Source organism: Pelodiscus sinensis, chromosome 3, assembly GCF_052426305.1.
Source record: "Pelodiscus sinensis isolate ZL-2025 chromosome 3, ASM5242630v1, whole genome shotgun sequence".
Lineage (NCBI taxonomy): Eukaryota > Metazoa > Chordata > Testudines > Trionychidae > Pelodiscus > Pelodiscus sinensis.
The window spans coordinates 171368474-171382573 of NC_143054.1; the positions used below are offsets into that span (position 1 = coordinate 171368474).

Sequence of the window (14100 nt, forward strand, 5' to 3'; positions counted from 1 at the left end):
ATTGTCAAAATGGGTCCCCACCTAGAAAAGGTTGGGAACCGCTGCTTTAAACCTTTACACATGGGTGGACTCATTGCAGGAGTCTGATTTGTTTTGCATATCCTCAAGTTATACCTCACTTAAAATCTGATGTGAAAACACAAAAGTGCTTACTTTCTCATTTTTAACATATAATTACAAAATAAATCAATTGGAATGTAAACATTGCACTTATATTTCAGTGTATAGTATATACAGACCCATCACAGGGGGGGAATGAAGGGGACAGTTGCCTGAGGTCCAGTGATTCAAAGGGGTCAAGGACTCCTGGTTGCCACCGCTGTTAGGAATCCCGGGCCCTTTAGATCGCTGCTACAGTGCCGCACACTTCATGCAGCTCTAAGGACTGAGAGGGCGGGGCACTGTGCTCCACATGCTGTGGAGGATTGGCTTCCCCTGGCCCTGACCCTTTCTTCTGAAACCCTGCCCTTCTGGAAGCACAGAACCACCCTTACACTCAGCTTACTGAGGGGCATGTGGAGGCTATTGGCTCCACAGCGTATATAGAACAATATAAACATATCATTGATTGTATGACATTTCAGTTTGCACTGACTTCACTAGGGTTTTTATGTTGATTTTTTTAAATCTAGGCAAATAACTATATGAACTGATGTACCCCCTGGGGGACTGCTGCATACCTTCAAGGATACACATCCCTCTGATTGAGATCTACTGATTTAAAGGCTCCATTTTGCCTAAAGCAAGGACATATATAGCTCAGAAAGTTTAAATAATGGAACAAAGAAAGCTTCATTATTTAAGCTACAAAATGATATCCTCATTCCAATAGATGGGTTTTCTGCTCTCCATGCGCACATAACTCTATTCACATCAATGGCAGATGTGCACTTATAACAAAAAGAAACATATCTCCAAACATTCTGGCACATAGCTAGGCATGTGGCAGAAGCAAGGAAGATGGAATGATCATGTCCAAAAACTTGTTTTAAAGGGGAGAAAACAGCCAACAAGAACATGACATATAAGTTCTGTTTCACACTTTTTGAGGAAGATTGATGCTGAAGGTAAAGTTAATCACAGGCAGGTTTACATTCTGAATTCACTGTGAAATGGATGACAAAAAAGGTGTTGTGGAGTTCCTTGTTTATTTAGTTTTAATAATTTACATATCAAAAGTGACCAGTTGACAGGTTAAAAAAAGATGTTGGTAGTAAATAATGAACAACACTAAATTCATAAGCTAATAAAATACTCATTTCAACAGTAATGCACATACTAGCAAATTCGGCTTCAAATTAATAATTTTATACGACTGCTCCTGATATACATTCCATATGAGATAATGCTCTCTCAGGAGTATGTGTGAAATCCCTATTAAGAAACAAAACTGAGAGTCGGATATCAGAGAGATTTCTGCAAACAAAAAAGACAGAGAGAGATTGCACCACAGATAAAATACACTAGTACATATCTAAACAAGAAATTCAACTGTACCATGAAAAAAACCTTTCTGGTATACATATTTTCACATATGATTATATATCCAAAGAGTCAAGATGAAGCAGATACATGCAACTTTTATTGTTTCTCCATGAAGCAAAAAAGACTTGAACAAGAAAGTCTCTAGTCTCTCAATACTTTGCCAGTGAGAGACACTGTTTACATTTTCCTGCACTTGGCATATTGTATTTCAAGCTTCCAGCAGAAAAAGAGGGAGCAATAAAAGGTCTGTTTCTTCCCCCACTCATACCTATATGAGTTCTATGCCTAAATAGTCAATGATATGGAGGAGAAAAGAGAGAGAGAGATTAGACTGTCATCAAAAACTGGAGTTAGATTGTTCGGTGGTTTGTCCTTTTCCTTGCTTTGTCAACTGCTCATGTCACCTTCCCACCTGGCTGTACACTGGGTGTCCCAGACAAATGCAGCAGGAATCAGCTTAGTATAGTCCTTATTCTCAGCAGTATACCCCAATATTTGTTCCTCCAGGAGCTGAGGCAACTCTTGATGGGAAGAAAGGAAAGAAGACATCTCAGTCTGAAATACAGCATGAGCGTTCTGGAAAAGGGAGAAAGAATTAGGGTCAGGATTGGTGGTTACATTCTGTTGTGATTTGGAAAATGGGCATTGCTACTTTCTCTCTCTACACATAAGCCAAGATAGTGATGCAAAGTCCATCAGGTACAGAGTGGTTGCTTGGCTTGTTAGTTGTCAATAACATCCCAGATGTCCGAGGGACACTCTGGCTCTGTTCCATGTCAAAGTGGAGAAGTTCCTGCCAGTAGATGGGGGAAAACTGCAAAAGATCTTAGTTAAAAATATCATATAAATAATTAGCGGTAATCATTAAACCATCACTATCATGAGGGATTTTCATAGCTTACAATTAACCTGAAATGTTTTTGCTCACAGTTAAACCGGTGGGTGAAGGGATTGCTAAATTGACTTGGAATCCTATAGCATGAAAAAAAATATTGTTAGATTCAAAACATGCAGAGAGTCTTTTTTATAGTAACCACAGGAGAAAATAGTCATCAGAGTCTTGTTACACACCTGAATCTTCTTGGCATCTTTCCAATTTCTGTTGATCAGGATCAGCAAAAGCATATTGCAAAATGTCTGCAGAGAGAATTCTACTTTGGGTGAGACTGCTCTTCTTAGCCACCAAGACATATTTTAAATAATCTAAGTTGTCTTGGGTTTTGCAGCAATAGCATCAGAAGATGTGAAAGCAATTGCATCTCCTAGAGTAGATAAAAACAGCAGCATGCATCTAGAGGAAGTTTTCAAAAGGTGTATAATCGATGACAGGTTTTTCTGCCATCCAGTGAGTATATACGGAATGAAGAATTGAAGGAATGAAGATTATGTATATGATGTTGAGTGTTTCCTCTAAAAAGCTGAAAAACTTAAATTTCCTGGTAATTATATACAGTGAAGTTCGCAATAAAAGTAATCCTGCAGAATACATTACATAAGTCAGAAATATTTTGTTCGGGATATGGGAAAACAATGCACTCATCCAGAAGAATTAAAAATGATAAGTGCAAGCAACAATGTAAAGCAAGCTTAAAGCCTTAAGTGTTTAAAATCAAATGTATACAATTTTATTTAAAATAAATTAAAGACACATAGACTCCTTTGAAATCATTGTGGTAGTATTGTTCACAAGGCTGAGAATTGGCTTTAAAACACAGAAATCTACGGAAGAATATAGTTCTGTTTTTGGAACATTCTTTCTCAAAGTTCCAAGTGCTCAACCTAAAATAAGAATTCTTGTGCATGGTGTTTTCTTAAAGTTCTTCCAAACCACTTGCTCCCATTCTTTTTCCAAATGAAGGTACCAACTATAGTTGGGGACCTTAAATTGGGACAGTTGCCTTCAGGAGTTAGTCTTCCATGGAAAACAGAGCATTTTTCAGACTATCCAATCTTCTGAATTCTCCATTCCATTGGTCATTTCTACAAGGACATGCTGGACTTGACTACTCTGACTTGTCTTTTTCTTAGATAATCTGCTGGTTTCTGTATGAGAGATGAGCTGCCAGATTATTAGGATGGCTGAGAAGACATAAAAACCTTTAGGAGAACTGTGCCCACACCAACTCAGTTACTTGTTCTTTGACTTGTGGAAAGAGCCACTATCATCCATGAAAACCCCCCACATATACAAAAAAAAAACCTTTTACAGTCCATGTAGAAAGACACAGAAGTAATATATTGTCTATAAAATACCCATCTATCCTCTATCTGGCTATCACTTGCAAGGAGACAGAGTCAATGGTATTTTTCTGCTTTAATTACTCTCATCCTAGTGCAGTACTTGAAATAACTTGTTTTCATCCTGACTTTTTTGACATAATAGCACTGCTGTTTCTTCCAATGTAGTTACATTCTATACAGGATATGGAGCGTAGATTAATGGCTCAAATCTGGATCGCATACATTACAGTCCAGTTCCTATTGAACATGTCCTCATCACAAACATCATCATCCCAAAAGATGCTAACTGCTTCCCTTCTTAGCAGTCTCAGCAGAGAGACCAAACATTGCCCAAGGATTGAACTACCAACGAGTAGTTACACCTCTCCAGCGAGTCCCTCTAGAAAACGTAGATGAACAATGTGTGGCAGTGTAGAGAAGCTTTTCACGAATCTGCCAGTATTTCAGATTCAACTGAATAATGGATCTCAGTGTTGAGCTACGTCAAGCCAGCATCTTACATCTTAAAAAATGATATTAAGTTCCAACAACTTTTCCTTCACTAGCTTTTCACTCTCCTCCCCAAACCCAAAGCAATAAAGGCTTTAGATGTTAAGTAATGGGAGGGATGATGGTCTTATAACTCCAACTCAGCTTTCAAAAATGAGTCTAATTTTATGTTTTCACCTATACCTTTGAGCTACTACATCCATTATTAGCTAAATAATAAGCACACCCCCAAAATAGCATGCGGACCTACCCATGTAAAAAAGCAATGCCTTAAAACATGTCACATGTAAATACGTATTTACACAAGCATACATAGTGTTTACTTAAGAGCCATAAATTGTTCATATCATGGGTAAACTTGTTTTTCTGGCTTCCTTTAAACATTTTTTCTAATAGAAATGACGAAAGCAAACCTGGACATTCAGAGATTTTTCTTTGCTTCAGTAATATTAAGGTTAAGAAAATGCCAAGAGACAAGATATTAAAAGGTAAGACAGTATATGCAACTGTGCCCAGTTTTATTTGTTTCATTAAAGTGTAAGTTAAAAAACAGAACACACATCAACCACTTCAAATGTATATTTCCTGGCTATTGTGAATTGATGTCCTACAATAACACTAACAAAACAAAATCCTCTTTTGTAATCAAAGATATTATTTAGTATGGTATATGCTGTAATATTAAAAATTAATATTCTCTAATTATGCACCTTGTTACTGATCTGTATTTAAAAAGAAGCAGGATGATGTACTCATATCGTATAGCGTGGGCGGCCCTCCTTCACCTAAGTAGGATGCGGCCCACTGGGGCTCCATCTGCGGCTCCACGGCCCCATCCACATGCACCTCTTGCGCATTGGGGCAATGAAACCCCACAGTTATGTGAACCTCCCCCATCCTCGCAGCACTTTCAGGCTATGTCTAGACAGCGGTGCTATTTTGGGATACATTCATGTAGTATCCCGAAATAGTTAATCCGTGTCTTTAAATCCACCCATTATTTCAAAATATATTTCAAAATAACAGGTGCGCTATTCCGGTGTCCCTGTAACCCTAATTCCACAAGGGTTAAGGGACTTTTCAGAATAGTACTTTATTTCAAATTTAGCTATGCAATTTGCAGAGTGCAATTGTGTAGTTTATTTTGAAGTAAGGGTGCAGTGTAGAAGCACCCTCAGAGCACTGTAAATCACCTGATTCATACTCCACACCCAATTCTCCCCCTCCTTCCCAGAGCTGGAACCCTGCAAACAGCTGATGTGCGGCTTTCCAGCTCTGGTAGGGAGCGGGAGGAGCACGGATGGAGTGCAAATCTGGCAACTTGCGGATCCTTTGAAAGTGCTGGGAAGGAGGGGGGAAGTGTAGGAAGTGATGGGGCTTTGGTGCCCCAGTGCAAGAGGCGTGTGGGGGAGTGGGACAGCCAGGAGGTCCATGGGCCACAGGTGAAGCCCCTATGACTGCATGTGTCCAGTGGGCCACAGGTGGCCTATCACTGTCTTATGTGATTAAGAAATACTTTCTCTTCCATCAATACCCAGGGGAACTGGGGTGCTTAGCTGGGGCAACACCTGGTGAGAGGAATGGCTCTGCATGGTCTGTGCTCACCTGCAGGCACTGCCCCCAGCAGCCCCTAAAGTCTGCAATTCCTAGCCAATGAGAGCTGTGGGTGTGGAGTCTCCAAACAAGGATAGTATGGGGATAGATCTTCCCAGCATTTGCAGTGATGTGGCGGAGGGGGAGGGTAGGAAAGAGTGGAGAGAAGGGTGTGTAGTACATGAAGCAGCCTTCCTTTCTTGCCCCTGGCCAGGGAGGGCTGTCCCAGAATAAAGGGGCTTTACAGGCTGCTACTCAGGGCCCTGGGCAAAGGAGCCCCAAAACTCCTTTCTTAATCCAGTCCTATTGCTGGGACCAGAGGAGAACATCTTTTCCCAGAAGTGGCAGCTTCCTTCTGGGGCCAGAGGAGCATGCCTCTCCTCCAGCCCCTGTAGGGAGCTGCTGCAGCTGGAGAGGAGTGGTGCACTCCTCCAGCCCCAGCAGAGAGCCGCCATGGCTGGGGGAGGAAGGCTGCAGCAGTTCTGTCATTGGCAGCCCTGAGCCCCTACATGGGGTTTACTAGACAGCTGCATGGTCATGCAGCTGAGAGGGAACTCTGCTCTCGACTCATATTTAGCTTGTGATTTATGCTGACCCCCAGATTCCTTTTCGCACCACTCCTTCCTAGGCAATCATTTCCCATTTGGTATGTGTACAACTGATTGTTCTTTCCTAAACAGAGTTAGTTGCATTTGTCCTTATTCAATTTCATCCTATTTACCTCAGATCATTTCTCCAGTTTGTGCAGATTATTTTGAATGTTAATCCTGTCCTCCAAAATACTTGCAACTTCTCCCAGCTTGGTATCATCTGCAAATTTCATTACATTTACTCTCCAGGCCATTATCTTAATCATCAATGAAGATAACCTACAGTTCTAACAGAAGTTATGAGCTTGATGAAGACATTGCTGGGTGAAATTCTATGTTCTATGTCACGGAAAAAATCAGACTAAATGATAATAAAAGTCCCTTCCATCATTAAAACCTACCAGTCAGGATCCAGTAAAAGACATCTGAATGGAAAATATGTCAAATACAAGATTAGTGAAATATCTGGAACACTGCAAGAAGTTTATCTATCGATTTTAGATTGTAAACTGTTTTGTATAGGTTTTTATCTCTGTGTAAGAGTGCGTCTTCACTTGCTGATAGATCACCATTGCTGCAATAATGAAGCGAATGTCAATTTAGTGGGTGAAAACAAGCTAAATTGGTGGGTGAGCACTCTCCCATCAATTTGTGTACTCCACCTCCTCAAGAAGCATAAGGAAAGTCTATGGGAGATCTTCTTCCATCAACACAGTGCAGCGTAGTCCCCATGGTAAGTGGATCTAACAATGTCAACTTCAGTTATGTTATTCATAGAACTGAAGTTACATAAGTAAAATTGATTTGCCACAGTAATGTAGACAAAGCCTATGTCTGTAAGCACATCCCTAGGTTGCATAATAATAGTGATAATATGCTAGGAAAATCCAACCCAAAGTAGCCACGCTATGACCCCATAACTGTCCAAAACACACAGAAGTACTCTTGATTCAGATCTATATATCTTGCTCCTTCTAGTGTGCTGGTAACATTATCTAGAATCTGTCCAGTTGCTTAACTTGGTAGCAACGCCATTAATCTCCATTAATCATTAATAAACTATTAAACAATCTTTCTATTGCAAACCATTCATCTGATACAATCCACTTAAGGAAATCAGTTTTCTTCACATCATCGCTTCCTCCCCTAAGTAAATGAGTAATATTTAAACAAAGCTACTGCAAACTGTTAGAAGAGCCAGAAAAGCTTGGCTCACCAACATTAATAAATGTATTGCATTTCTGTGTTTTAGGGAAGTATCAATATCCTCATTTTACAGATGGGAACTGAGGCAAGCAAGATAAATGTCTTGCTCACTGTCACACAGGGAATCTATGACTGACTCAGGAATATAAATTCCAGGTATCCTGAGACAACCTAGTGATTTATACAAGATCATCACTTCCTTCCTCAGTATAGCCTGTGCAATACACTTCTCTTGAATGCAAAATGCTCCTTATAATAATAAGAGTCCCAGAGTTGTGGCCCTGTCCCATTGGGTGGCATGTTTTAACAATCAGGTTACCTGCTTACTGTGTAGTGGCACGATTTGACTGTTTGCACACTGACTTAAGGTCCAAATTCTTCTCTTACATATAACTGCTCTAGAGCCACTCTTTAAAGACAGTGCTTTGTAAATGGGTAAAAAAAATAGGATGAATTTTTCATTCAATGTTGTCACTTAGCAAATGTCACTGTACTAATAAAAACTCATGATGATGTTCATTACAGCAACCCGTATTTCCAGAGGAGCCTCCCTGGCAAACTGCCAAATAAAATCTAAGGAAACATCTATTCTATGAAACATATACAACTCTACTGGCCATATCCCTCTCTACGTAAATTCTGTCTTGTCATGGTCTGTGCCAGGGACCATATTGGTGCCATCAATCTCCTATGCAGCACCATATTCACTTAAGAGTGAACATATAATAATGTATATCATTAATGTTTGGCAAAGAGAAGCTTTGATAAATCTATAGTGCACATTCAGGGGGAAATCCCATGTTTATACATAGCTCCCACTAGAACTTATTTTCAGGATGTTACTAGCTATCAGATGGCATGGACAAAACAATATATGTAATCAAAGATGGGAGAACAGGATTTGCCCAGATTAATAGGAGTTGGAATGGGTCTCCAAGTTAGAATACAACCTATCAATAGACCATAAAATACATCTCCAATTACTTCTGTGATGGCAGGGAGAAGGGCAGAAGGGAGGGGTGTAGTGGTGAAGGGAGACTTAATAGTCTAACAACTCCTTCAATTTCTAATATTTACATTTTCTAGGAAAAAAAATCCCCTGCACCTCCAATATGCCATGTTTCAGGCAAAAAATAATCACAAAGAATAAGTGTCTTCATATGTTTTCTATTTGTGATTCCATAAATCCAATTCCATATTCCTGTCCTCACTACCTTGATCAGATAAACCAAATGAGGATTCACTGTATTGGAGAGGGCAGAATTTCATGCTTCTGAATATGATTGCAGAATGATCTTTTATATCAAGCAGCCAGTAATCTATGGTATTTGAAGATTTACGTTTATTAGGTCAAGAGTATATGGTGCGGTATTACACGGAAAATTGAGTAAATGGATTTTTTATTCCACTGATCTGTTCTTCATTTGTATCCAGTCAGATCTTCTTATTTTACTCAATAAAATATGTTCTATTACTTTTCACTCTTGCTAGCTAAACAGAGCCAACACAGGTAAAGAAGCATGATCTGGATTCCAGTCTGACTTGCACATCAGATCGAACTGTTCATTATGTTTCAATTGCAGAATTTGTAGGCTAATGGTGATAGTGCAAGCACCAGAGAGATACCATAACAAAGTCACTTTACAGAGTATAAGCACACTTTAATATGGTTTTGAGTCACATTAACAATTACTCACAAATCTTTACAACATGTTTGCCCAGTTTTCAAGGCCACTCTGGCAGCTTTGCATGATATCATGAAGCAAAGCAACTAGAAACCAGGCTTATAGTACCATAAGGCATAAACTGTTCTAATTTACAGCAGGGACTGGACTGGTCCTGAGTCCCAGAATATTGGGCCACAAGATGGCTAGACATTATTTTTCCTTCCTCCTTGGCAAATGCAACTCAGAGAATTTGAGCCAAATATTTCAACCAAACTATATATATTGTATTCATCCAATAATTACAATCATGTTGGTAAACTAGCAGGAAGAATAACAGCTCTTGTAGCAGTACAGTACATATCTTGCACAAGTTTTGGTACCAATGTACATCTCTGAGCCACATTCAAAGCAAACCTGTGAATGAATAGATTCTATAAAACCCAGTGAGTTTTATTCTCTATTGCTGTTGAAATGTGCTAACTACTCGGGGTAGCAACATTCATAATGTTGCATCTTTATGACAATTATTATGCTTGTAGTCTGTTGCTTTATTTAGAGATTTATGATCCATTCCTTAATGTAATATACTACTTACTTTCCAGTGTTCCCTCTAATTTTTTCCATCTACGTGCAGAATGAATTTTGTTACATGCACCATATTGAGGTAATGTGTGGATGTGCACCACCATTACAAACAAAACAATCTAGATATAATATATGTATTTTAAAAGTTGTCATAATTACTCCAGGCAGCACAGGATAGGCATTGATTAAAATTAAGCAAAAGAAATCAAAGTTATAAAATGCATAGAGCAGTCAAAAAACTTAAATAATACACTTTGAAAGGAGTAGCAAAAAGTAACAACAACTATAATACAAATATGTGCAGGGAGATGAGTGTGAAAGATATTGTATGTGTGCACACGTGTGTGTGTGACAGACACACATTGCCCCTTTTAAATAAATTAGTACTCAGTTCTGAAGTCTGCTTGTTCAGACACAGAAGTAGCTGCCAGCAAACTCCCTCTGTCGCACTCCTGAGTCCTGTCACTTTGTGTAGATGGGGTACAGGGAGAAATAGTGCAGGGGGACACTCTGGCATCAACACCTCCCTATCTCACACCCTGCTCTACACAGCAAGCAGGAGGCTCCCAGGAGCAGCTAGCCAAGGGCTCCAAAGCAGACGGCAGGTGCAGCACCGCCATGGGGCAAGGGACATCTAAAGTGCATGGCCCTTGATAACCTGCTGGGCAGGTGCCCGGAGGAAACATAGACTGTATCTTATACTTAACTGAAATTTTGGATATTCAGTTTTCAGTACATAAGCCAATACATTTTATAGTTCACATAAAGATACTTTTTTTTTCTAAATCTTAATTTTACATACCATCAAGTCCATTGTGATGACTGTAGTTTCTTTTCCCCAATATACTTCGGGATGAATGATTAGGAGTTGCAAGCATTCGTTTTACAGCTGGACTTTGAAGGCTTGGCATTGACCTGACTACATTAGGTTTCATTGCAGGATGAATCTCTATTGGGTTGAGGGGGAAAGAGATTGTAAATATTCATTTTAAAATACTTTATCCACTCATTTTATCAATTAAAAGCACATTTAATTTTCCAATGAACTCAAAGTCACTTTCTTCAGGCCTAGCATGTTTCCAAACCTTTACATAATGATTCGGTCTCAATGGCTCTCCCTAATATGAAAAATCTGGTTCATTCAGGGTTGCCTGAGGTAAGTTTCATGACTGCTTAATTTTGTGTGTTTAATAGGCAGGGGAAAAGACAATCTGAAAATTCCTTTAAACGTGGGTTACGTGGGACAGAAACCTCACATTTGACCCTCACATTAGGGCAAACAAACAAAATATTTATTTAGTTAAAACCCTTATAGTATGTTTGGGTGTGTATATTATATTACAATTGGATCTAGTAATAACGCATATTACTAAAGCTGCCCAACATTTCCTATAAGATTTTACTTTTAGTTGACTATAATTGCCAAACTGTAATCCATTTGGACTAATCCTGCTATGTGTCTGCCGCAGGCTGGTGTAGGTTTTTTTTGGGGGGGGGGGGGGGCGCAAAGAGGGATGGATCAGCGAGATTTCAGCCAAAACGGTTGTTCTGAGAGAAAAGCTACAGAAAATTAAATTTCTCCATGTTAATTCTGCTAAACTTTTCTTTGAAAAGCTCTATTTCCCCCAGAGTCTTAACACTTGTCAACGTAAGGGAGAGGAGGCATGGCTATGTATCAGGAATGCTCCTTTTGTTATCCTATGAAAGTCTGCACACATTTGGCCAAGTTATAAGCCTTTGAAAAACTACAGTTCACACATGCTCAGCAAAGACTTTTCAGAGTTCAACCTTTTCTGTCCACAATGAGCAGGCTCCTACTTGGGGCTTTGCTGAACTTTCCCTGCGAATACAGCTGAGCACTAAGGCATGGCACCTGAACTTAGAGCAGGCAGATGCTTTCTCTCCCATACTCACAATGACTCCCTCTGAAGCACCCAGACAGGAAGGAGAGGGTGCCAATATGATGCAACATGATAAATTTCTGTTTTTTCCAGTTTCCTTTTTAAAAACCCGGGGAATTACACACAACAAAGCCTATGTGAAAAGAACATTATTCAGGTTCTAAAGGCAAGCATGCAAAAGTTAGGAAATGCCAGAATTAAGAGTGCCTGAGAAGTCAATATTGGATCACATCCTAAGGATCTCATTAAGGTCACCTGCACAGCAGTACAACACAAAACCAGTAAGCATGACTCGTTGTAAATTTCCATTTCAGAGATCTAAGGGTATGTCTAGGCTACAGGCTTTTGTCGACAGAGGCTTTGTCAACAGATACTGTCGACAAAGCCTCTGTCGACAAAGAGCATCTAGACTACATAACGCGGATCGAAAAATTGACTGTCGACAAAAGAAGGCACCTGGAAGTGCTTCTGGAAGGTCACAGGAGCAGCCTTAAGTTCCTGGAGCTTCTCCTTGCTCTTTGCAGAGACGCGTGCTTAAAGGGATCCTCCCGGACAGCCATTTTTCTACTCCTGCTTCTGGCTTGCCTACCTCCTAGAGGGAAAGCAAAGCTGCTGCAGTTTTTGCTTTGGTTGCCCTGCTTCCTTGGACACCACAGCAGTTTATTTTCAGGTTTGTTTTTGTGGTTTGCACTGTGTTTTTGGCCATGGAGCCTGAGTTGCCCTTGGGCAGGTGATGGCCCCACACTGTGATGCTGGAAGCTCTGCTGCAGCTTCATGAAAGCATCATGATGTTTGTGGCAGAGCTGGATTCAGAGCCCAGCCTTGAGCCCTTCACTCAGGCTGCAGCCCTACTACTGCCCTTGCCCGTGAACTTATTCCTGGAGAGGTCAGTTTTGGGGCTGGACACCAGTTCAGACTGCTGGGACCAACTTGTTATGGAGCAGTGGGATGATGACGAGTGGGACGATGACCAGTGGCTCCGAAACTTTCGGATGCAGAAGTCCACTTTCCAGAAGCGTTGTGCCTGGCTTGCCCCTGCCCTGCAACACCAGGACACCCGCTTGCAGCCTGCCAACCCCCTAGAGAAGCGCATCGCTATTGCTCTGTGGAAGCCAGCCACCACTCCGTTGGATGTCAGTTTGGCGTGGGGAGGTCTACTGTTGGGGCCGTCTTGATGGATGTAAGTCACTCGCGGGGGACAGTCCAGGGGGGTGGGGGCAGGCAGCTAAGGGGGGCAGTCAGGACCAGGTACAGGGAATTGGGGATGGGGTGGCAGAGGTAGAAGCCCTCTCGGCCTCACCCTGCCATGGTGAGTGGGGCGGGGGCAGGAGAGGGGTTGCCTGAGGGGGGCTCTCAGGGTCCGGGGGAGAGCACCTTTCATCAGCTGAGCCAACCCCTCTAATGTCCTGTTCTGTGTGTTTCTATTTGTCTCTTTCTGCAGGTGGTGATGGCCATCAATTCAAAGCTGCCTCACAGGACCGTCTGCTGCAGAAACCTGAATGCCATCGTGGCTGGATTTACAGCACTAGGATTTCCCAACTGCGGTGGAGTACTCGACGGGATGCACATCCCCATCCGTGCCCCACCCCACTGGGCAGCCTAGTATATTAATAGAAAGGGCTACTTTTCGATGGTGCTGCAGGCCCTGGTCAACCACCAGGGACAATTCACAGACATTTGTGTCGGATGGTCAGGCCAGGCACACGATGCCCACATATTCCAGAACTTGTACTTGCACCGCAGGCTGAAACCGGACAGAAACTTGGCAGTAGGGGATGTGCAGATGCCTATATGCATCGTGGCAGATGCGGCATAGCCCCTTATACCCTGGCTCATGAAGCCATTCACAGGACACTTGGATGCGAGCAGGGAACTCTTTAACTCCCGCCTGAATCGGGCTCGCTACCAGGTGGAGTGCACCTTTGGCCATCTGAAGGGCAGAGTTAGATGCCTGCTCACTCAGCTGGACATGGGGGAACGCAACATCCCCAATGTGGTTGCTGCATGCTGCGTGCTGCACAACCTCATAGAAAGGAAAGGGGAGGTTTCCCTCCCTGCATGGGGGACACGGGCTGATGTGGAGGGGAGGCACTTTGAGCAGCCCCAGACATCTGCCATCCGGCAAGCCCACTAGTCAGGATTGCAAATCCGAGAAGCCCTGCGGGAGCAGTTCTCACAAGGAGGCCGATGATTGTCCCCAGGGCCTTCCAACTGTGGGATTGCCTCATGCCCCCAATGCCTTCCTCCCCAAAACCCCTCCCGGCTCCACATTCACATTGCACACAATCACATTGAAAAAAGAGACAGGTGTTGTTGTTGAAAAAAAATGTGTACAGTTTACTT

General features: G+C 41.7%; 1 protein-coding gene across 1 annotated transcript in view; it reads right to left on the reverse strand.

The window, feature by feature from the left end:
- Positions 1–1169: 1169 nt before the first annotated feature.
- The window catches only part of MTA3 (metastasis associated 1 family member 3), a 183950-nt gene continuing 171019 nt past the window's right edge, over positions 1170–14100 (reverse strand). Inside the window, exons 16-17 of the mRNA XM_006133984.3 lie at positions 10659–10805; positions 1170–2061 (exon numbers count right to left, since the gene is read on the reverse strand). Of these exons, the coding sequence (XP_006134046.2) occupies positions 2036–2061; positions 10659–10805 (173 nt within the window). The 3' untranslated portion in view covers positions 1170–2035. The remainder of the gene's footprint in view (positions 2062–10658; positions 10806–14100) is intronic.